This window comes from Myiozetetes cayanensis, unplaced genomic scaffold, assembly GCF_022539395.1.
Source record: "Myiozetetes cayanensis isolate MyiCay16 unplaced genomic scaffold, myiCay2020 scf3, whole genome shotgun sequence".
NCBI classification, from domain to species: domain Eukaryota; kingdom Metazoa; phylum Chordata; class Aves; order Passeriformes; family Tyrannidae; genus Myiozetetes; species Myiozetetes cayanensis.
In genome coordinates this window covers 889,197-908,043 of record NW_026087521.1, presented here as the reverse complement: position 1 = coordinate 908,043, position 18,847 = coordinate 889,197, and the positions used below count along the sequence as shown (strand labels likewise).

The following is an 18,847-nucleotide window of genomic DNA, read 5'->3' as shown; positions in this document are numbered from 1 at the left end:
AGGAGGAGGAGGAGGAGGGCAGAGGGACGGGCTCTGCCCCTGCTGTGGGATCCGGGGGCTCGGCTGGACCCCGGCCATACCCTAAGATCCCCTTTCTCGTGTCCAGGCTCGTTTGGTGACACTGACCCCGGTGACGTGGGCTTGTCCCTGCGGTGACAGCGGCTGGCACTGCCCTGCACGGGGGACCCACACGGGATCCCGGGAGGGGAGCCCCAGGCAGGACCCCCAGCACGGCGCTGTTGCCAGAGCCGTGCCGGGTGACAGATGTCACCCTGTCACATCCGTGCCCAGCTCCCACAGGGTGACATCCCCCGGGTACGGCCGTGGGGACACCACGGGGGCAGCGGGGGGCTCAGGGCAGGGGACGGGGGGTCGGGGAGCGCACGGCAGGGGGTGCCCCGAGCCCCCCCTCCCCATCCCCCGCAGCTCTCCGGGATGTTCTGAGCCAGGTTTCTCTCTAGCAGGGATAATCCAACAACAAACCAGCGGAAGAGCCCGGAATGCCTCAGAAATTCCCGCCGAGAGCCCAGCGGGAGCCGAGGGTCGTGGCGCTGGGGACGGCCGTGCCCGCAGCCCCGCTCAGGAGCTCTGTCCCGCTGCCCCTCGCCCGGTCCCCACCGCCCCACGATCAGGTGCTGCCCCAAATCCCCCCGCACCGGGCGCGGTGTGTGAAGCCTTTGTGTCCCGATAATGCGGAAGAATCCCAGCGATTCGGAGCACGCGGAGGCCCCCGGCCCCTCGGTCTGGGGAGGCTGTGGTGGGGGGAGTGAGTACCCCCACCCTGGGCTCCGGACCCGGGCTTGGGCACCCTGCGGTGCTGGAGGGTTCTCGCCCCATTCCCGCCAGGAACACCCAGACCCCATCCCGGAGCAGGAGCTGGGGGGCCTGGAGAGGGCTCCCAGCGAGGGGGCTGTGGGGACCATTCCCCTGCTTCCTGGTTCAAGGAGCAGCCCCCCAGGAGCTCCCCAGCTCCTGCCATCCCCGAGCACCCCTCCACCCTCAGTTTGGGGGAGCTGCTTCCCGGCAGGAGCGGGACTGGTCTGATCCCTGCGGATTTACATTCCTTAATTGTTTTACAGGGCCCCATGTGATGCTTAAAAACATGGAATCAGCCCTGGGAGAACGATGAGGGGGGGGTGTCGGTGCTGCCCCCCGAGGGGACCGTGGGACAGAAAGGGCTGCCCAAACTGGGGGCACGGGGCTCCACGGGCTAGGGAGCAGCCCTGGCCCAGCCTGGGTTTGCACCCCGAGTGTGGGAAGCAGCGAGGGAGTGGGGGGGCTCTGCCCTCCCCGGCAGGGCATTGTGGGGGGGTCGGGGGGCCCCGGGGGGGCCCCGCTGCCCGCCGGTGCCAGGAGGGAGAGGAGCTTGGCAAGGCACAGCACGACGTGGCACCGGGCACCACCGCCCTGGCCCCGCGGCCACCGCCGGGCGGTGGGGGGTACCCAGAGCCCCCCAGTAGCCCCAGCCCAGCCCCACTGTGCTGCCCCCCGCGTGGCTCGCCTAGCCCAGCCCAGCCCATCCCATTCCATTCCATCCCAGCCCCCAGGAGCGCTCCCCCGGCCCATCCCAGCCCCCAGGAGCGCTCCCCCAGCCCCAGCCCACCCCAGCCCAGCGCCGGGAGGGTCCTGGGGGCGGTGGCGGGTGCGGGACTGCAGGGCAGGAGTGGGGCAGGGCATGGTGCCGGGCCGAGAGGTAGCGGGGGGAGTGCGGAGCCGGTGAGGGACAGGGGACAGTGCGGGCCCGTCCCGGCGCTGGGAGTGCGAGGCCGGAGCGGGGCCAGGGGGGTTGCGGGACTGGTGCAGGGCTGGGGAAGGTGCGGAGCCGGTGCTCGGCCAGGGGCCCGGGGCCGGTGCGGAGCCAGGGGCGGTGCGGGGCTGCCCCCGCCCGTGGCTCCTCCCGACCCGCTCGGCTCCTCCCGCCCGCCGGTCCCGGCGATATTTAACCTGGGCCGGGGCGGGGAGAGACAGCGCCGAGTAGGGACCGACCAGACGCCACCGCACCCCGATCCCGATCCCGATCCCGGCCAGGTACCGCCGGAACCCCGCACCGCCCCGGTGGTCCCGGGGTTGCGGGACGGGGAGGGAGCGGAGCGGGGGCCGGACAGACAGGAGGGCGGGGCCGGACCGGACCCCAGCGCGACCCCCGCGCGAAGCCCCCCCCCCGAGCCACCCGCCCCGTTTCTCCCGCAGCCGCCGCCGCCCGGCCCGGCCCGTCCGGCCATGCGAGCCCCGGCCCCGCTGGCGCTGGGTTGCGTCAGCTTCGCGCTGTGTCTGCTGGAGCTGCCCCGCGGCCGGGCCCTGCCGCCCCGCAGGTGAGGGACCCTGCCCGCCCCTCTGCCCTCACCCCTTGCTCGATCTCCTGCCTTCACCCCCTGCCCTCACCCCCTGCTCGATCCCCTGCCCGATCGCCTGATCGAACTCCCTGCCCGCCCACACCACCTCCCCGAACTCCCGCTTGAACCCCCTGCCCACCCGCATCCCCTGCCCGCACGTCTGCCCGGACCCCTGATCGAACTCTTGCCCTCCCTCAGTCCCTGCTCTCACCCCTTCCCGGCCCCCTGCCCGCACCCCCTGCTGGAATCCCCTACCCGGACTCTCGATCGAACCCCTGTCAGCCCGCGCTCCCTCTCCACACCCCGCCCGGACACCTGCACGCATCTTTGCCCGCACCCCCTGCCCGCACCCCCTGCCTGGAATGGCTCTGTGCCCCCTGCCCGCACTGCCGGGGGGCCCCCCGTCCGGCCCCCCCTTGCCCGCCCCTGGCGCGGGGCGACTGCCCCCCTTTTCCCTTTCCCGCACCCTCCCTGCACCCGCACCCACCTCCCGCACCCCTGTCCGTGTCAGCCCCACTCCCCCTGCCCTGGACCAAGCCCCGCGCCCTCCCCGTCCGCCCACGCCCCCCCTGCTGCCCGGAGGGGGAGTCTGGGGGTCCCCCGGGCACCGCCTTCTGCCAGACCCCCACCCCTGCCCGCGGGGGACCCGAGGGACACGGGGGTGGGAGGGGTGCGGGACTGCAGGGTCCTGGACCCCCGCGATGGGGGGCACCGGGGAGTGCGTGTGAGGGGTGTGAGGGGTGACTGAGACCTGGGACGGAGATCGGGGCAGAGCTCGAGGGCTGCCTGTACCAGTGTGGGGGTGCCCAGGGAGGGGCTTAGGGGGCGATGGGACACCCTGCTGAAGGGGCACCTGGGGTCAGGACAGAACCCCCTCGTGTGCGTGTGCACATTCTGTGCGTGTGCGTGTGTGCACACTGGACATGCGTGTGCCTGCCGCTGCTCCGGGGGCGGGCCTGGGCCGATCCCGGCGCCCTGGGGATCCCCGGCTGCTCCCGTGGGATCTGCCAGCTCCTGGGAGGGCCGGAGGGTGGGCCCTGCCAGGGCGATGGATGAGGGTGGGACTGGGGGACCCCGACCCGCACAGGGGCTGCAGGGTGATGTGGGATGGGGTCCCCTGAGGCACAGGGTTCTCGGGGACAAGGGGCACTGAGGCAGGAAGGTGCCAGAATGGGGGGCACTGGGGTTCCCAGAATGGGGTCCCCAGGATGGGGTCCGGTCCTTGGAAGGGGGGCACTGAGACATGGGGGCTCCAGGACAGGGGGCACTGAGGCTGAGGCAGGAGGGTGCCAGGAAGGGGGGAGCACTCAGGCACAGGGGTACTGCAGGGCTGAGGAGAGCTCTGAGTCACTGTGGGGGTGCCCTGAGGCCGGACCCCCCCCACCGTGGGTGCCCGGAGCACGGGGGTGGGGGCCACAGTCGGGACATGTGGGTGCTCGGGCAGAGGCCACGGGAACGGGGTGCGAGGCAAAAGGAGGGGGCAGGAGGGTGTGTGTGATTACAGTGTGTGAGTGCTGGGGCACGCGTGTGTGAGTGCTGGGGCACGCGTGTGTGTGCGCTGGGACACGCGTTTGCCCATGCTGGCAGTACGTGTGTGGCTGCAGGTATCGTCTCCCCTGCCCTGACTGCTGCCTCCTCCTCCTCCGTCTCTTCCTCCTCCTCCCCCTTTCCTCCTCCTCCTCCTCCGGCAGCCCCGGGCACACTCGGTACCCCCACGTCCCCGCCGTTCTCCCGCTGTCCCGGTGCCACCCTCCCCTCCCCGGGTACCACAGCTCTACCCCCGCCACGACTCTACCCCTTCTCTCTTACAGGGACTCGCCGGCCCGGAGACCCCCGGAGCTGATCCCTTCCCTTCTCGGGGACCGCACTGGCCCCGAGCCCCCCGCACCGCCGCCTCTGCCCGCCGGGACCCCGCGGCACCGACCCCCGGACCCCCGGCACCGACCCCCGGACCCCCGGCACGGCTCCTGGGTCTCCCCACGGCGCGGTGCCCGCCCGGCCCCCCGGCACAGACTGCTCGCCCGCCGGCGCCCCCCGTGGCACGTCCAGCGCCTCCTCCTGCGGCACGACCGACGGCGAGACCCCCGGCGGGACCCCCGCCCGCGGCGCCACGCGGGGGGACACGCGGTGCGGGTGGGCTGCGTGCTGGGCACCTGCCAGGTGCAGAACCTGAGCCACCGCCTGTGGCAGCTGCGGGGCCTGTCGGGGCGCCGCGACTCGTCCCCCATGAACCCCAACAGCCCCCACAGCTACGGCTGAGCGGGGAGGGGGCCCCGCGCCCCCCGCCCTGCCTGCCCCGCGGGAACCCACTAAAGCGCTTGCACAGGCACACGTGGCTGGGCTCCTCCGCACCGCCCACGCCGGGGGCTGGGGGGGTTCCTGCCGTGAGAACCTCCCGAGTGGAGCCCAGGGAGCAGAGAGGACCCGGGGCCGGGAGATGGCGACCAGCGGCGGTCCACGGTGGGCTGTGATGTCCCGCAGGAGCTGGCGGTGGCCGAGGTGGCCCATTGCTGACTGGTGGTGGCCAAGGTGACCCACGGTGGCCAGCCGAGGCCCAGAGTGACTGGCAGTGGCCCAGGGTGGCCCGTGGTGACTTGTGGTGGCCCATAGTGACTCTCGGCGGCTCAGGGTGGCCCCTGCTGGTGGCCCGTGGTGACCCGCGGTGTCTGACAGTGGCCGGTCCGTCCGGGGCGGGTCCAGGGGCCACCGAGGATCCCACTGAGCGCAGCGACGCCTGCGCCTTGTGCAAGACCCCCCCGGCCACGCTCCCCCCGGCCGCGATCCCGCTGACTCAGCAATCCAGTGCCTGCCACGGCACGCACGGACACACCCCCCGTGACACCCCCGGGGCACCCCCAGCACCCCTTGTCCTCCCCCCGCCTGCCCAGGGTCAGACGGCTGCTCTTGTCCCTGCCCTGTTCCCCCCCCCTCCAGTTCCCTGGCACACCCTCGGGGTCACCCCTTTCTCACTGGTGACACGTTGTGTCCCCACGGCCTCAGTGGGTGCTGGCACGAGGTGGAGGCCCACGGACACGAGGGGACGCCGGGTATCTGTCACCCCGGAGTACTGGTGTCACCCCAGGGTCCCAGTGCCACCCTGTGCCCTGGTGGGACAGGGATGTGTGACCCCAGAGCAGCCCAGTTCCCAGGAGCATCCCAATCCCCCAAAACACCCCTAATCCCTCAGGAACACTCCAATCCCCCAGAGCACCCCCATTCCGTGGAGTCCCCAGCCCTCAGCAGCCCTGGGTGAGTGGGTGGGTGACACCCAGGGGTGCTGCCCTGGCTTGCCCTCTCCTGCTTCCCAGGGCAGGACGGGGTGTCCCGTGGATTTCCCAGGATGTCCCAGGGACAGGGTGTCCCCCTAGGTGCCAGGGGGTCTGGAACAGGGTACCTCATGAGGTTCCTGGCACGGGGTGTCCCACGGGAGTCACCTGGAGACGTGTCCATTCCATGGGTGGCACAGAAGGTCCCTGAGTTGAGATCCCCTTGGTGTTACGGGAGGCCCCCAGGACAGGACCCCACGGGTACCACCCGGAGCCCCTGGAGCCATTTCTTTCCCACGGGTGTCCCAGGAGGCTCCAGCGGAGGGGTAGGGGGCCCGAGGGGACCCTCAGCCCTCGCCCCCTCCCCCGGGTGCCCCGGCGGGTGCCTGACCCGATCGTGTCACTGCTTCCCGCCGGGAATCCTGGTCTGTGTGGAATAAAGCGAGTGAGGAGGAACTTGGAATGGAGCGTGGTGTTCCCGGGGGGATGGGGCACGGAGGGGGGTACGGGGGGCTGCCGTGGCCAGGGGTGGGTGCCGAGGGGGCAGGAGGTGATGGGCAGGGGTGCGGGGACAGAGGATACAGCAACACCCTCCCGACACGTGTGGGTGTCACCCCCCGTACGCACGTGCGGGCCCCGGAGGGGACATTCCCGCATTCCCGTGCCCTGCCACGCCCGTGCCTGCCCCCGCCATGCCCCCTCGGGCACTCGGGGTCCCGGTGGCCACGTGGCGGGTGCCACACCAGGCCGGTGCCCCCGTCCGCTGTGCCCCCAGCCCCCCAAAGTGCCCCTTGGCCCCGGGGCCGCGGGGCCGGTTCCGCTCCCCGCGTCCCCGGGGGTCACTCTGTGCCCCCACCGAGGGGTCACTGCTGGCAGCGCGGCCGGGGGGGCCCAGCCCGGGGGTCCCCAGTTCGGGGAGGGGGTGTCCCCAGCTTGAGGCCGGCCCGGGGGGTCCCCCAGCCTCTCCCGGGAGCCGCAGCCCCCCCAGCCGGGCGCGGGGTCAAACATTAACCGGGGCGGGTTAACTGGTCACCGATTGTCCCCGCCGGGCCGGGCGGGGCCGCCCCCCAGCACAAAACCGGGGGTCCCGCGGCCGGCCCGCAGTCTGTGACCCCCCCAGAGCCACCATGAGGAGCCTCCAGGCGGTGAGTGCGGGCAGGGGGGCCGGGGCCACTTCCCCGGGGGGCAGACACAGCTGTGTCACCCCACACTTTGGGGGGGGGGGACAGACCTGCCTGTGTCACCCCAAACGTGGGCGGCAGAGGAGACCCCTCGGTGATGTCCTCCCTGCAGGGGAGGTGTCACCCCATAAGGGACCCACCCCTGGGGACACCACCACGAGGAGGTCCCAGCCTAATGGTGACCCCCCAAGCAGGAGGGGGGTCCCGTGGCTGTGGGGAGCTGCTCTCTCCCCCCAGGCAATGGTGGGGGGGTCAGTGCCAGCCCTGAGGGGCTGCAGGGTCTGGGGAGGTCCTGCAGCACCCCTGGGGCTGATCAGGGACCCCATACAGGGTCCAGAGCCACTGCTCTCACCCAGTGGTACCTTGGGCTGGAAACCACCTTGGGATCAGGGCAGGGGCAGCACCCCTGGGTCCCCTCTGTGCCTTGGGGGAACAGTGTGTGACAGGGGGGACACTGTGACAGCGTGTGACAGTGTGTGACACTGTGACAGTGTGTGACAGTGTGTGATAGTGTGTGATAGTGTGTGACAATGTGTGATTTTGTGTGACATCGTGACAGTGTGTGACAGTGTGTGTGTGATAGGGTGTGACAATGTGTGACAGCGTGTGACACTGTGACAGTGTGTGATAGCGTGTGGCAGTGTGTGATTTTGTGTGACAGTGACCCTGTGTGATGATCTGTGACAGAGTGTGACACTGTGTGACACTGTGTGACACTGTGTGACACCGTGTGACCCCGTGGCCAGGTCTTCCCTCAGCGCCACTGTCCCCTTGACCCTGTCCCCCTGTCCCTGACCCCTTGTCCTGTCCCACGGTGCCAAGCCCAGAGGGGCAGGATGGGACCCCTGAGTCCCCCCTCGCTGTCTCTGCCCCCTGTCCCTGGCTGGGGGACAGGACAGGACCCCTGAGCCCCCCCATCCCCCCTCAGGGTCCCGACCCCTCTGAGGAGCCCAAACCCAGCAAGGACAAGTCCGAGTTCCGCAACTACACCGTGAGTTTGGGGGGTCCCAGGGGATCCCGTGTGGGGAGGGGGGGTTCAGGGGGGCCCCAAAACCGGGTGGGGTGTCATGGGGGGAGTGCATAAAGGTCCTGGGGGTCCTGTGGTGTGAGGTGACTGCTGGGGGTCCTGGGTTCTAGGGGTCCCACAGTGAGTCCCTGTGTCCCTCTGTCTGCCCCCAGCTGGCCACACTGGGGGTCCCACCCTGGGCTGGGAGCAGCTGGAAGAGCCCTGGGGAGCTGTGCCACCCCACGCTGGGGTGGGGGGACATTGGGGCTCCCCCTGCTCCCGGGACCCCCCTGACCCCCCCGTTGCCCCCTCCCCGCTGCCCCACAGGAGGGGAAGCTGATCGACCGCGTGTACCACACGTACCTGCTCATGCACACACACCAGACCGTGGACTTCGTCCGCAGGAAGGTGGGAGCCCCCAGTCACCCTGTGTCCCCCCGGTCACCCGTGTCCGTCCCCCCCCAGTAACCCTGTCCCCCGGGGTCCCCACAGCAGGGGAGTGTCACAGCCCTCCCACCCTGCACCCCCAGTCCAGCCCTGGTGCCCCGTTCCGGGGACAACGAGGGGACCCACCCTCCCAGCCCCATGGGGTCCCCGGGGGGTGTCTGGGTGTCCCCACGTGCCCGGTGTCCCCAGAGAGCCCAGTACGGGCCGTGCTCCCTGCGGAGGATGAGCGTGATGGAGGCGCTGGAGCTGCTGGACCAGCTGGTGGATGAGTCGGACCCCGACGTGGACTTCCCCAACTCCTTCCACGCCTTCCAGACGGCCGAAGGGATCCGCCGAGCACACCCCGACAAAGGTAGGGCCACACCCTCCCTCCCGTCCCCTCCCGCCCCCGCAGGGTCCCGGCCCGAGCTGACGACCCCACTCACCCTCAGACTGGTTCCACCTCGTGGGGCTCCTGCACGACCTGGGGAAGGTGCTGGTGCTCTTCGGGGAGCCCCAGGTGAGTGGGATGGTGGGGAGGGGGCACGGGGGAGCCCCCCGCGTCGGGGGAACCCTCCAGGGGGGTGTTGTGACCCCCATGCCCCCCCACAGTGGGCAGTGGTGGGGGACACCTTCCCGGTGGGCTGCAAGGTGCAGAAGTCGGTGGTCTATGGGGACTCCACCTTCCACGACAACCCCGACACCAAGGACCCCCGGTACAGGTGAGCCAAACCCCTGGGGGGTGCTGGGGGTGGGGGGCTGCACCCCAGGGCCCAGTCGGGGTCTAGAGGGGGGGTCCAGCCCCTCACCCCCCATCCTGCTCCACCCCCAGCACTGAGTGTGGGATGTACCAACCTGGCTGTGGCCTGGAGAACGTCCTCATGTCCTGGGGCCACGATGGTGAGCTGGGGGGCGGGTAGGGGGTGTCCCCTCCTCGGGGAAGGGTCCCCAGAGGGGTAGGGGGGCTGTGCTGCCCCCCCCACTGCCCCCTTTGCTGGGGGGTTGGAGCCCTCGGTGTGGGGCGGGGGCTGCAGCTCCCCAGGGGGAGCTGTGGCTTTCAGGGGGGGCTGCCCCTCTGGGGGTGCCCCCCAGTGGGGGTCCAGGCCCTCCCCACACGCCCCCCTTTCCCCCCCCCTCCAGAGTACATGTACCAAGTGATGAAATTCAACAAGTTCGCCCTGCCCAAGGAGGTGAGCTCAGAGTAGGGGGTACATGGGGGGACAGGGACCCCCTCTGGGGGTTTGGGGGTACAGGGGGGGCACCCAAAACTGAGCTGGCACGTCCCTGTCCCCCTCTAGGCCTTCTACATGATTCGCTTCCACTCCTTCTACCCCTGGCACGTGCACGGGGACTATGGACACCTCTGCTCCCAGGAGGACTGGCGGATGCTGCCCTGGGTCCGGGAGTTCAAGTGCGTGCCTGGGGGGCGCTGGGGGCTCAGCTGAGCCCCCCAGGGGCTGGGGGAGGGGGTTGGGCAGCAGCCCCGCCCCCCCATCCTGACCCCCCTCCTTGTGCTCCCACAGCAAGTTCGACCTGTACACCAAGCAGGAGGATCTGCCCGACGTGCAGCAGCTCCGCGGGTACTACCAGTCCCTCATCGACAAGTACTGCCCGGGGCAGCTCTGCTGGTGACCCCCACCCTGCCAGGACCACTCCCACCCTGCTGGGACCCCCGCTGGGCCCCTCACTCACTCACAGCAGCACCCAGCACCTCCTCCAGACCCCGCCGTGGGGTAAATAAACCTGCTTGTGCCGCACTCCGGGCCAGTCGCCTCCCCCCCTCTCATAGGGGGTCACCCCAGGCAGGGGGGAGCAGCACTGCCCCCCCCGGGGCAGGAGGGGGCCTAGGAACCCCCCCAAATCCCAGGAGAGCCACGGGGCTGGAATGTCAAAGGCTTTATTTAGAAAATTATAGGAAACCTCTGGACTTCTGGGCTTGGGGCTGAGCCAGGGGGGAAGCACGGGATAGGCAGAGCCCACCGGGGTGGGGGACATGGGGGGCAGCACCCCAAACTGCCCTGGGGGGGGCACCTGAGGGGCTGGGCAGGGTAAGGAGGAGGGTTGGCACTGCCCAAACTGCTCCATCCTGCTGGCAAGGAGCCCCCCATCTGTGCTGAGCCCCGTAACCATATCGAAACCCCTTCCCTTGTGGGGCCCAGAGGGGTCCCTGGGCAGTGCCAGGGGCCCCCAGAAGTCCCCAGGCTGTGGGAAGCAATCCCCAGGGGCTGCCTGGGCAGTGGGAAAAAGTCCCCAGCGGTCCCTGGACTGCAGGGAGTGCTCCCCAAGCAGGGGGGAGGGATCTCCAAGAGATCCCTGGGCAGTGGGAAGGGGCCCCCAGCAGTCCCTGGGCAGTGGGGAGGGGTCTCCAGCAGTCCCCAGGCCACAGAGGGGTCCCCAAGGGGTCCCTGGGCAGTGGGGAGGGGTCCCCAGCAGTCCCCAGGCTGCAGGGAGGGGTCCCCCACTGCATGGCCACACCGTGCTGAAGGCACTGGGGGGGAACACCGTGATCCCCCCGGGGTAGGGCCCACCTGACACGCCCCCACCCCAGGAACCCCCCCGGGGCTGGAACACGGGTGGGGGGCTGCGGGAGCTACTTCTTCTTCTTGGGGCCAGGCCGCCCCTCCCCTGCCGCCCCTCCCCGTGGCCCTCGCCCCCCGCCCGCCCCCGCCCCTCTCCCCGCACCCCGTTGCGCTCCCCCGCTCCCCCGGGCCTTGTGGCGGGCAGGGGCGGCCCCCGTGCCCGGGGGCCCAGGGCCCGCAGCACCCCCACGGTGGCGGCCACCAGGTACAGGGTCCAGAGCACGGCGGGGCCGGAGAAGGGCCGGGACAGCCCCCGCAGCCACCCCAAGAGCCACGGCAGGGCCGCGTCCGAGCGGCGCCGCAGAGGGGGCTTGTCCTGCCGGGAGAGACCGAGTCAGGGACAGGGAACACGGGGAAGGGGCCAGGGAAGGGGAGCTGGGGGCCAGGGAAGGTGAGGAAGGGGGGTCAGGGGAAAGGGAGGTCAGGGCAAGGGAAGGGGGTCAGTGGGGGTCAGGGGAAAGAAAGGGAAGGAGAGGGCACGGGGAGAAGGGAGTCGGGATTAGGAAGAGAGATGAGGGATGGGGGCTTGGGGGCCTGGGAAGGTGAGGGAAGGGGGCTCAGGTGCCATGGAGAGGGTCAGGAGCAAGGCAGGGGCATCAGGGGAGAGGAAAGGGGGCTCAGGGGACAGCAAGGGGGGGTTAGGGGTCAGGTGAGGGGTCTGCAGGAAGGGGAGCAGGGCCCAGGGAGGGGGTTCAAGGGTCAGCCTACCTTGAGGCCGTGCTGGCTGAGCAGGCTCTCCAGCGTGGGGTCTCCCAGGGACACGGTGGGGAAGAACTCCTGGACGTGCTGCCGCCGCCACCACGGCGCCGGGCCCGGGCTGGGGAGGGGCAGCTCAGCTGAGCCCCCACATCCCACCCCCAGTGGGGCTTTGGGGTGCAGGGGGCCCCGTCCCCGCTCACCTGCCCTCCGAGGGGCCCGTGAACCAGTACTTGTAGAGCTGGGCCCGCAGGAAGGTGGGCGGCCGGGCGCTGAACGGGTACCGCGACTCGTCCACCTGCACCAGCCGGATCACTGCGGGACACGAGTGACAATGGCCTGAGCCCCCACTCGGGGACAACGGGGGGACACCCCAGTGCCACGGGGACACCTCACAGTGCTAAAGGGGGAGGAACGCTGAAAGTCTGCAGGGACACCCTGGAATGCCATGGGGAGAGACCCCAAACCAGAACAGGGACACCCAAAGCTGCTGCAGGGGGACACCCCAAACCACCACAGGGACACCCCAAACCAGAAGAGGGACAACCCTGAACCTCCACGGGGACACCCTGAAGTGCTGCAGGAGGACACCCTGAACCTTCCAGGGGACATCTCTGAAATTCTGTGCAGGGACACCCCAAAACACTGTGGGATACACCTCAAACTGCCACAGGGCCACCCCGAACTGCTGGAACACCCAAAACCACTGTGGGGACACCCAAAACCAACTGCAGCGACACCCCAAACTGCCACAGGGCCACCCCAAAACACTGCGGGACGCCCCAAACTGCCACAGGGCCACCCTAAACTGCTGGAACACCCAAAGCCACTGTGGGGACACCCCAAACTGCCACAGGGACACCCAAAACCAACTGCAGAGACACTCAAAACCAACCACAGGGACGCCCCAACTGCCACAGGGACACCCCAAACTGCTGCAGGGCGACAACACCAAAACCCACTGTGGGGACACCCTGCTCTGTCCCCAGAGCCCCCCGACACCCCCCAGGCCTCACCATCACGCTGGCCCTGCAGCAGCCGCAGCACCAGGGCGGTGAACCAGGGGCTGCCGTGGTGCTGCCCCAGGGCAGCGAACCAGAGCTGCCAGTCCAGGCGGGGCTGGTGCGGGGCCACCACGGCCGGGGCTGCGCTCACGTTCCCGGGCTTGTACATGAACTCGATCTCCTGTGGGATGGGAGCGGCTGGCACCGGGATCCGGAGCCCCCTGCCCACCCCGAGGGTCATCACCCCTTGCCCTGGGGGGTTCCTGAGGGGAACGAGCCAGTGGGGAGCTTCTGGGGGAAGGTGGCCCATGGCACGGGGGTGGAACTGGGTGGTTTGTAAGGTCCCTTCCCAACCAAACATCCCGGGATTCTGTGACGGGGACACCTCGCAGCCCCAGGCAGCATTCCAGGGGGAAACGGGGAAATGCGGGAAAGGGTGGCAGGAAAACTGCCTGGCAGGAAAAGCACCTGGGGGTGGCTCTAAACCCTGGGAACAAGCGACAGGGCAAGAGGAAACGGCCTCAAACTGTGCCAGGGGGAGGTTTAGGTTGGATATCGGGAACGTTCCTTCCTGGAAGGGATTATCAGATGTTGGAAGGGGCTGCCCGAGGCAGTGGCGGAGCCACCATTCCAGGAGGAATTAAAAAGCCGTGTGGATGTGGCACTTGGGGACGTGGCCCTGACTCACCGTCCAGCTGTGCCCGTCGTAGCTGCCCTCCAGCACCACCTCGGGCCGCCCCCCGACCCCTGTCATCCTGCGGAACAGCCCGTAGGAATTCACCACCTGGAAGCGCTCCACGGCCCCGAACAGCTGGTGGATGCCAGGCCACAGCTTCCCGTTGGACTCGTGGTCAATGTAGGTGAAGGGCACCTGGGAGGGGCAGGAGGGGTCTGTCACTGCGGCTCGGGGGGGTCTCCAAGAGCCCCCCGACCCCCCAGACCCCTCACCAGGCTGACGGCGAACAAGCTGACAGTGGCTGTGGCCATGATGGCCCACTGTAGGGTGGCCCAGAGCTTCCAGAAGCATCCACGGACACAGGCACAGCTGGGGGGGCAGAAATGGGGCATTAAAGGGGCAAAGAGGCACCGGTCCCCAGTTTGGGGAGCTCCAGCTGTGAGCTGAGGGGTCCAGAGCCCCCCACTCTGTGCTTGACTGCTCCAACACTCCCCACTCCCGGAGCTGCACCATCCTATTCCCAGCTCCCAGAGCTCCCCCCAACTCCCCCAGCACCCAGAGGTCCCCCACGCCCTCAGGGCACCCCGGGGGTCCCCGGTGCCCCCCGACACCCACCGGTACATGGCCACCAGGATCTCCCAGAACAGGGACAGGAAGGCCACCCCCACCAGCGGCAGCGTCACCGTCCGCAGCCACGTCGTGAACTCGTGGTAGGTGAAGGCTGGAGCCGAGGGAAAGCTGTGGCATCAGGGAGGGGCTGCTCCAGCCCCCCGGGGGAGAAGGTTGAGGGGTCGGCAGCCCCCCCAGACATACCCACTTTGGAGTCCAGCAGCTTCTTGTCCCAGTTGATCTCCAGGCCGAAGTACTGGACAGTCCAGTAGAGCAGGAGCCCGTAGGTGCTGAGCTCCAGCAGCGTGGCCAGCACAGAGCCCAGGCTGGGGGGCCAGGCTGGGGGATGTTGGGGGGCTCAAAGCTGGGCTGGGACCCCTCAAGTCCCCCGAGCCCTCCCAGGGTCCCCCACGGCCACAGCCCCCTAACCCCTGGGGGTGGGGAGGGGCTGTGCTGGCAGAAGCTCCCACAGTGGAGCCATAATGTCGTCATCTGTCCCCTCCCCACCCCAGAAATGGCCTGCCCCCCCCCCAAAAGTCGGGGTCCTGGGTGTCTCACCGCTGCCCTGCCGCTTCTTGGGGCGCCCCAGCCAGCGCCCCACGTGCTCCTCGTCCAGCAGGGAGAAGGCCAGGACGACGGTGAGCGCGTTGAAGAAGTTGTAGTTACCCGTGAGGATGATGAGCACCTGCAGCAGGACCTGGGGGGAAGCAGGGACAGGGGGAGGGTCACGGGACTGGGGGGCCAGGAACACTGGGCAACCCCATCAGCACCACCAACACCACCATCCCATCTCCTGGTGATGGCAAAGTGAGGAGCCAACCCCCTGCCCCAGGGGAGCCCCCCCCAGCATAAGCTGTGGCATGAGGGGGCCCCAGGGGGTCACATTGCGGGGGGGTCATGGGGCTGGAGAGCAGAGGGCACGGGGCACCCCAACACCACCATCAGTGGCACAACCAGCCCCTCTCCCAGCACCCCCACAGCCAGGAGCCCACCCCAAGCCCCGGGGGTCCCTCTGTGCCCCTTCCCCACCTGGCAGTAGAAGGCGAAGAGGCGCAGGTGGCGCAGGGGCGCGAAGAAGAGCACGGGCACGGCCACCTCGATGACGTAGGTGGCCACCACGCTGAGCTTCTGGAACCACACGGGCAGCTGGTGGGCGAGCCAGGCCCCCGGCGTGGGGATGCACTGCGTCTCGTAGTGGTAGGTCAGCGCTGGGGGCACGGGGGGCTCAGGGCGGGCACATGGCGGGGACAGCCCCCCAGAGTGGAGTGCTGCCCCCAGGGCACGGCCTGGCATGGGGGCTGCCATGTCCCCGAGTGTGGGGGCATAACTGTGCCGCCTCCAGACCTGCAGCCCCTCACCTGCGAGCCCCCAAACCCACCACCCCTCATCTGTGACCTCCACAAACCCACCCGCCCTCACCTGCGATCTCCCAAACTCCCCCCTCACCTGTGAGCCCCCACCAGGTGGGGCAGCGGCTGCTCAGCTTCACGACCCCCGAGGCGAACATGAGGCGGAAGAGGAGCCACCGCACCCCCCAGAAGGTGACGGGGTCGTGGGGTCTCCAGGAGGGGGACCCCCGCCTCAGCAGGCGCAGGGGGGCCACGAGCACGGCCAGGAACCCTGTTTCCAGCAGCAGGCTGTCCCTGGGAGGGGGAGAGCACAGAGCTGAGCCCCCCAGTGCCACACACCCCTCAGGGGGCCTGTCCTGCTCCCCTCAGTGGAGACAGATCCCCCCATACATGGGGCTGGGGACCCTGTCTTCTTGTGCCCCCCCTCTCCCACTGTGCCCCCTGGCCCCAGAGCCCCTATATCCCCCTGGTGCCCAGAAGCCCCCCGCCCTGGTTCCAAGAGCCCCTGTCTCACCCTAGCTCCCTGTGCCCTCTGCCTGGCCCCCCATCCCTGACTCTCCAGCGCACCCCATCCTGGTCCTCAGAGCCTCCCATGCCCCCATCCCAGTCCCCAACGCCTCCCCCCCAACCCATGCCCCCATCCTGGTCCCCAGTGTCCCTGTCCCACTGTGGTCCCCAAAGTCCCCCACCTTGGTCCCAGAGCCCCCACCCCATTGTGTCCCCCATCCCGGGGGCTGTAGGGGGGTGCAGGACATCTCCCCCAGCTCCAAGCCCCCCACAGCCCCTGCAAAAGGCCCAAGGGGGGATCCTGACTCACCACTGGAAGTACAGGAAGACTTGTCCCACCTGTGGAGAGGGAATGGGGTGGGGATGGGGGTGAGTGGGGCAGGTTTGGCCCCCCCAGACCCTTCCCCACATGGAGAGGGGCAGGCACAGACACCCCCTGGCTCCCCCCCCCCAGCTCCTTTCCCAGCACGGGGCTCCAGGCCAACCCCAAGGAGCCGTGGGAATGGCAGCACTTGGATCACAGCCCGGGAATGCTCCGGGAGGAGTTGGGGGGGGCTCATTCCACACTGGGCGTGTTCCCTGCCCGCAGCCCAGCCCGGGGGAGGAGCAGGGATGTCCTTCCAGGGACGCGCTTCCAGAATCGCCCTAAAAGGGAGTGAGGAGGGAACGGGCCGGGAACGGCCGGAGCCACACTGGGATACACAATTCCAAGGGGCGGGAGCCACTCCCGGGAGTGACAGCCCCCACCTCCGGAGGTGACAATTCCCTACCCCGGGGGATAAAAGCCATACACGGGTGATTTATCCCTCGTTAACTCCCTGATTCCAGAGGGAAGAAAAACCCTCCTCCTCCCCGCACAGCAGCTGGCTCTGACTCACCAGAGCTCCTGAAGGGAAGATTCATGGAATCATGGAATGGTTTGGGTGGGAAGCAACCTTAAATCACATCCCATTCCAAACCCTTGCCCAGGGCAGAGATACTTTCCACTACACCAGGTTGTTCCAAGCCCTGTCCAACCTGACCTGGAGCTGGAGAGGGACTTGGGACAAGGCATGGAGGAACAGGACACAGGGAATGGCTTCCCAGTGCCAGAGGGCAGGGACAGATGGGAGATTGGGAAGGAATTGCTGGCTGGGAGGGTGGGGAGACCCTGGCCCAGGTTGGCCAGAGAAGCTGTGGCTGCCCCTGGATCCTTGGAAGTGTCCAAGGCCAGGCTGGAGCAACCTGGGGAAGTGGAAGGTGTCCCTGCCCCTTTGGGCTGGACTGGGATGGGATTTAAAGTCCCTTTCCCTCCCAGACCAACCACGATTCCACGACTGTACCTCCCAACACTTTCCCCAGCTCCACAAGGGAATCTGAGCATTCCAGGAATTCTGTAGGATGGTGCCAAGCCCCTGCAGGACCCCCCCAGCCCCTCACCTGGTAGAGGGACAGGTAGAGCACCCGGAGCAGGGCGAAGACCAGGCAATCCCGCATGGAATCGCACACCAGGGCTCCGAAGGACGCCAGGATCCCCACGAGGCACAGCAGCTCCATGCCCTGCTCCGTGTCCAGCCCCAGCCGCGGGCTGAGCCACAGCAGGGTGGGGGAATCCCGGAGCTGCTCCCACAGCCCCTTCCCGCTGAGCCGCAGCACCTTGCGGGCCGGCAGGATCCCCTCCCTTCCATACAGGCCTGCAACGGGAACGGCACTCAGGCATTCCCAGGAAAACCGGGGCAGCACAGCCGGGAGCCCCCCCGCAGGCAGCACCTCGGCTTCACCCCTGTGGCAGTCCCCGGGTGCCGACTGGGGGCTCCAGGTTGTCCCCACACCCTGTCCCAGCTTCCCAGTTGGAACTGGGAGCCTGTGGGAAGAGCCCAGGTGCAGCCCAGGAGCTGCCACATCCAGCCTGGCCACGTGGACGGAGGCGACGCCGCTGCCTGCTGTGGGCAGGGGGAGTTGGGGGGCTCAGGGGGGGCCTGAACACCCCCTGGACCCCTGGGGAGGGTGGAGGGAGGGAGAGGAGCCGCTCCCAGTACTGCCGGTCTTCCCAGTAAGGGAGAGATCAGGCTATGGGGAGAGAAACGGGACGGCAGGGGCGGCCCCGTGGGGGTCTGTCAGCCCCATCCCGGCTCCGTCCCGGCTCCACCGGCCCCGTTCCAGCTTTATCCCAACTCCACCAGTCCCACTCCCGATCCACTGGCCATGTCCCGGCTCCATCCCGGCTCTACTGCTCCCACTCCCAGCTCCATCCCAGTCCTACCGGCCCCGTTCCAGCTCCATCCGCCCCATCCCCGGCTCTATCCCGGTTCTACTGGACCCGTCCCAGCTCTGTACCGGCTCCATCCCGGTGATACCGGCCTCGTCCTGGCTCCATCCCGGCTCCACCCGCCCCATCCCTGGTTCTGTCCCGGTTCTACCGGACCCGTCCCCGCTCCATCCCGGTTCTACTGGACCCCTTTCAGCTCTATGCCCGTTCTACTGGACTGCTCCCAGTTCTGCCCCAGCTCCATCCCGGTTCTACCGGACCCATCCCAGCTCCGTCCCGGCTCTGTCCCGACTCTCCCGTCCCCATCCCGGCTCCACCGGCCACGTCCCCGGCCCCATCCCGACCCCGTCCCGGCCGCCCCAGCCCCATGCCGGCCCTGCCTAGCCCCCTCCCCTCGCCCCCGCGGTTCCCGGCTGTCCCTGCCCCCCGCGGTACCGGGGATCTGCACGTAGAGGGAGCCGAAAGCGGCCACATAGACGGCGGCGAGCCCGGCCAGGAACAGCGCCCGCGGCCGCGCCGCCTCCGCCATGGCGGCCCCGCCACCGCCCCCGCCGCGCGCCCCTGGCGTCACAGCGCGGCGCGCGCGGGAAACGCGGCCATGGCGGCGGGCGGGGAGCGGTGAGGGGAGACAGGGAGAGAGGGGATGGGAGCGGTGAGGGGAGAGAGGGACAGAGCGGTGAGGGGAGAGAGGGAGAGAGCGGTGAGGGGAGAGAGGGAGAGAGCGGTGAGGGGAGAGGGGATGGGAGCGGTGAGGGGAGAGAGGGAGAGAGCGGTGAGGGGAGAGGGAGATGGGAGCGGTGAGGGGAGAGAGGGAGGGGAGCGGTGAGGGGAGAGGGGATGGGAGCGGTGAGGGGAGAGGGGTTGGGAGCACTGAGGGGTTGGGAGCGGTGAGGGGAAAGAGGGGAGTGAGGGGGAACAGGAATTGGGGTTGTGATTCGGGATCGGGGTCGGGGGTGGGAGCGGCACC

The 18,847-nt window shown here is 69.2% G+C and overlaps 3 protein-coding genes across 3 annotated transcripts; 2 read left to right on the top strand and 1 right to left on the bottom strand.

Annotated features, from left to right (window-relative positions):
* The first annotated feature begins 1,963 nt into the window (after positions 1 to 1,963).
* On the top strand, positions 1,964 to 6,055 carry ADM2 (adrenomedullin 2). The gene is made up of 2 exons (XM_050325053.1): positions 1,964 to 2,312; positions 4,145 to 6,055. Exons 1-2 carry the CDS (start codon positions 2,221 to 2,223, stop codon positions 4,590 to 4,592), a joined length of 540 nt encoding a protein of 179 aa, XP_050181010.1. The 5' UTR covers positions 1,964 to 2,220; the 3' UTR covers positions 4,593 to 6,055.
* Positions 6,056 to 6,726: 671 nt separating this feature from the next.
* MIOX (myo-inositol oxygenase) lies at positions 6,727 to 9,844 on the top strand. The gene is made up of 10 exons (XM_050325051.1): positions 6,727 to 6,744; positions 7,709 to 7,771; positions 8,114 to 8,194; positions 8,423 to 8,585; positions 8,665 to 8,732; positions 8,825 to 8,934; positions 9,045 to 9,112; positions 9,353 to 9,402; positions 9,511 to 9,623; positions 9,736 to 9,844. The coding sequence occupies exons 1-10, from the start codon at positions 6,727 to 6,729 to the stop codon at positions 9,842 to 9,844; spliced, it is 843 nt and encodes a 280-aa protein (XP_050181008.1).
* A 277-nt stretch (positions 9,845 to 10,121) lies between these two features.
* On the bottom strand, positions 10,122 to 18,438 carry LMF2 (lipase maturation factor 2). Its single transcript, XM_050323755.1, has 15 exons — positions 18,316 to 18,438; positions 17,052 to 17,305; positions 15,943 to 15,971; positions 15,223 to 15,419; positions 14,806 to 14,984; positions 14,335 to 14,473; positions 13,981 to 14,115; positions 13,783 to 13,888; positions 13,440 to 13,536; positions 13,180 to 13,362; positions 12,504 to 12,672; positions 11,691 to 11,802; positions 11,500 to 11,608; positions 10,688 to 11,107; positions 10,122 to 10,154 (listed from the first exon to the last, which is right to left on the bottom strand). Exons 1-15 carry the CDS (start codon positions 18,407 to 18,409, stop codon positions 10,122 to 10,124), a joined length of 2,256 nt encoding a protein of 751 aa, XP_050179712.1. The 5' UTR covers positions 18,410 to 18,438.
* Between the last annotated feature and the right edge of the window lie 409 nt (positions 18,439 to 18,847).

Coding starts and splice junctions, on each gene's coding strand:
- ADM2 (XM_050325053.1), top strand. CDS start 2,221: ATGCGAGCCCCGGCCCCGCTGGCGCTGGGTTGCGTCAGCTTCGCGCTG. Junction 2,313..4,144: donor CGGGCCCTGCCGCCCCGCAG/GTGAGGGACCCT, acceptor TCTCTCTTACAG/GGACTCGCCGGCCCGGAGAC.
- MIOX (XM_050325051.1), top strand. Junction 8,586..8,664: donor CCGAGCACACCCCGACAAAG/GTAGGGCCACAC, acceptor ACTCACCCTCAG/ACTGGTTCCACCTCGTGGGG. Junction 8,935..9,044: donor ACCAAGGACCCCCGGTACAG/GTGAGCCAAACC, acceptor CTCCACCCCCAG/CACTGAGTGTGGGATGTACC.
- LMF2 (XM_050323755.1), bottom strand. CDS start 18,409: ATGGCGGAGGCGGCGCGGCCGCGGGCGCTGTTCCTGGCCGGGCTCGCC. Junction 15,972..17,051: donor TCTACCTGTCCCTCTACCAG/GTGAGGGGCTGG, acceptor CCCTCTCCACAG/GTGGGACAAGTCTTCCTGTA. Junction 14,474..14,805: donor TCTTCGCCTTCTACTGCCAG/GTGGGGAAGGGG, acceptor GCTTCCCCCCAG/GTCCTGCTGCAGGTGCTCAT.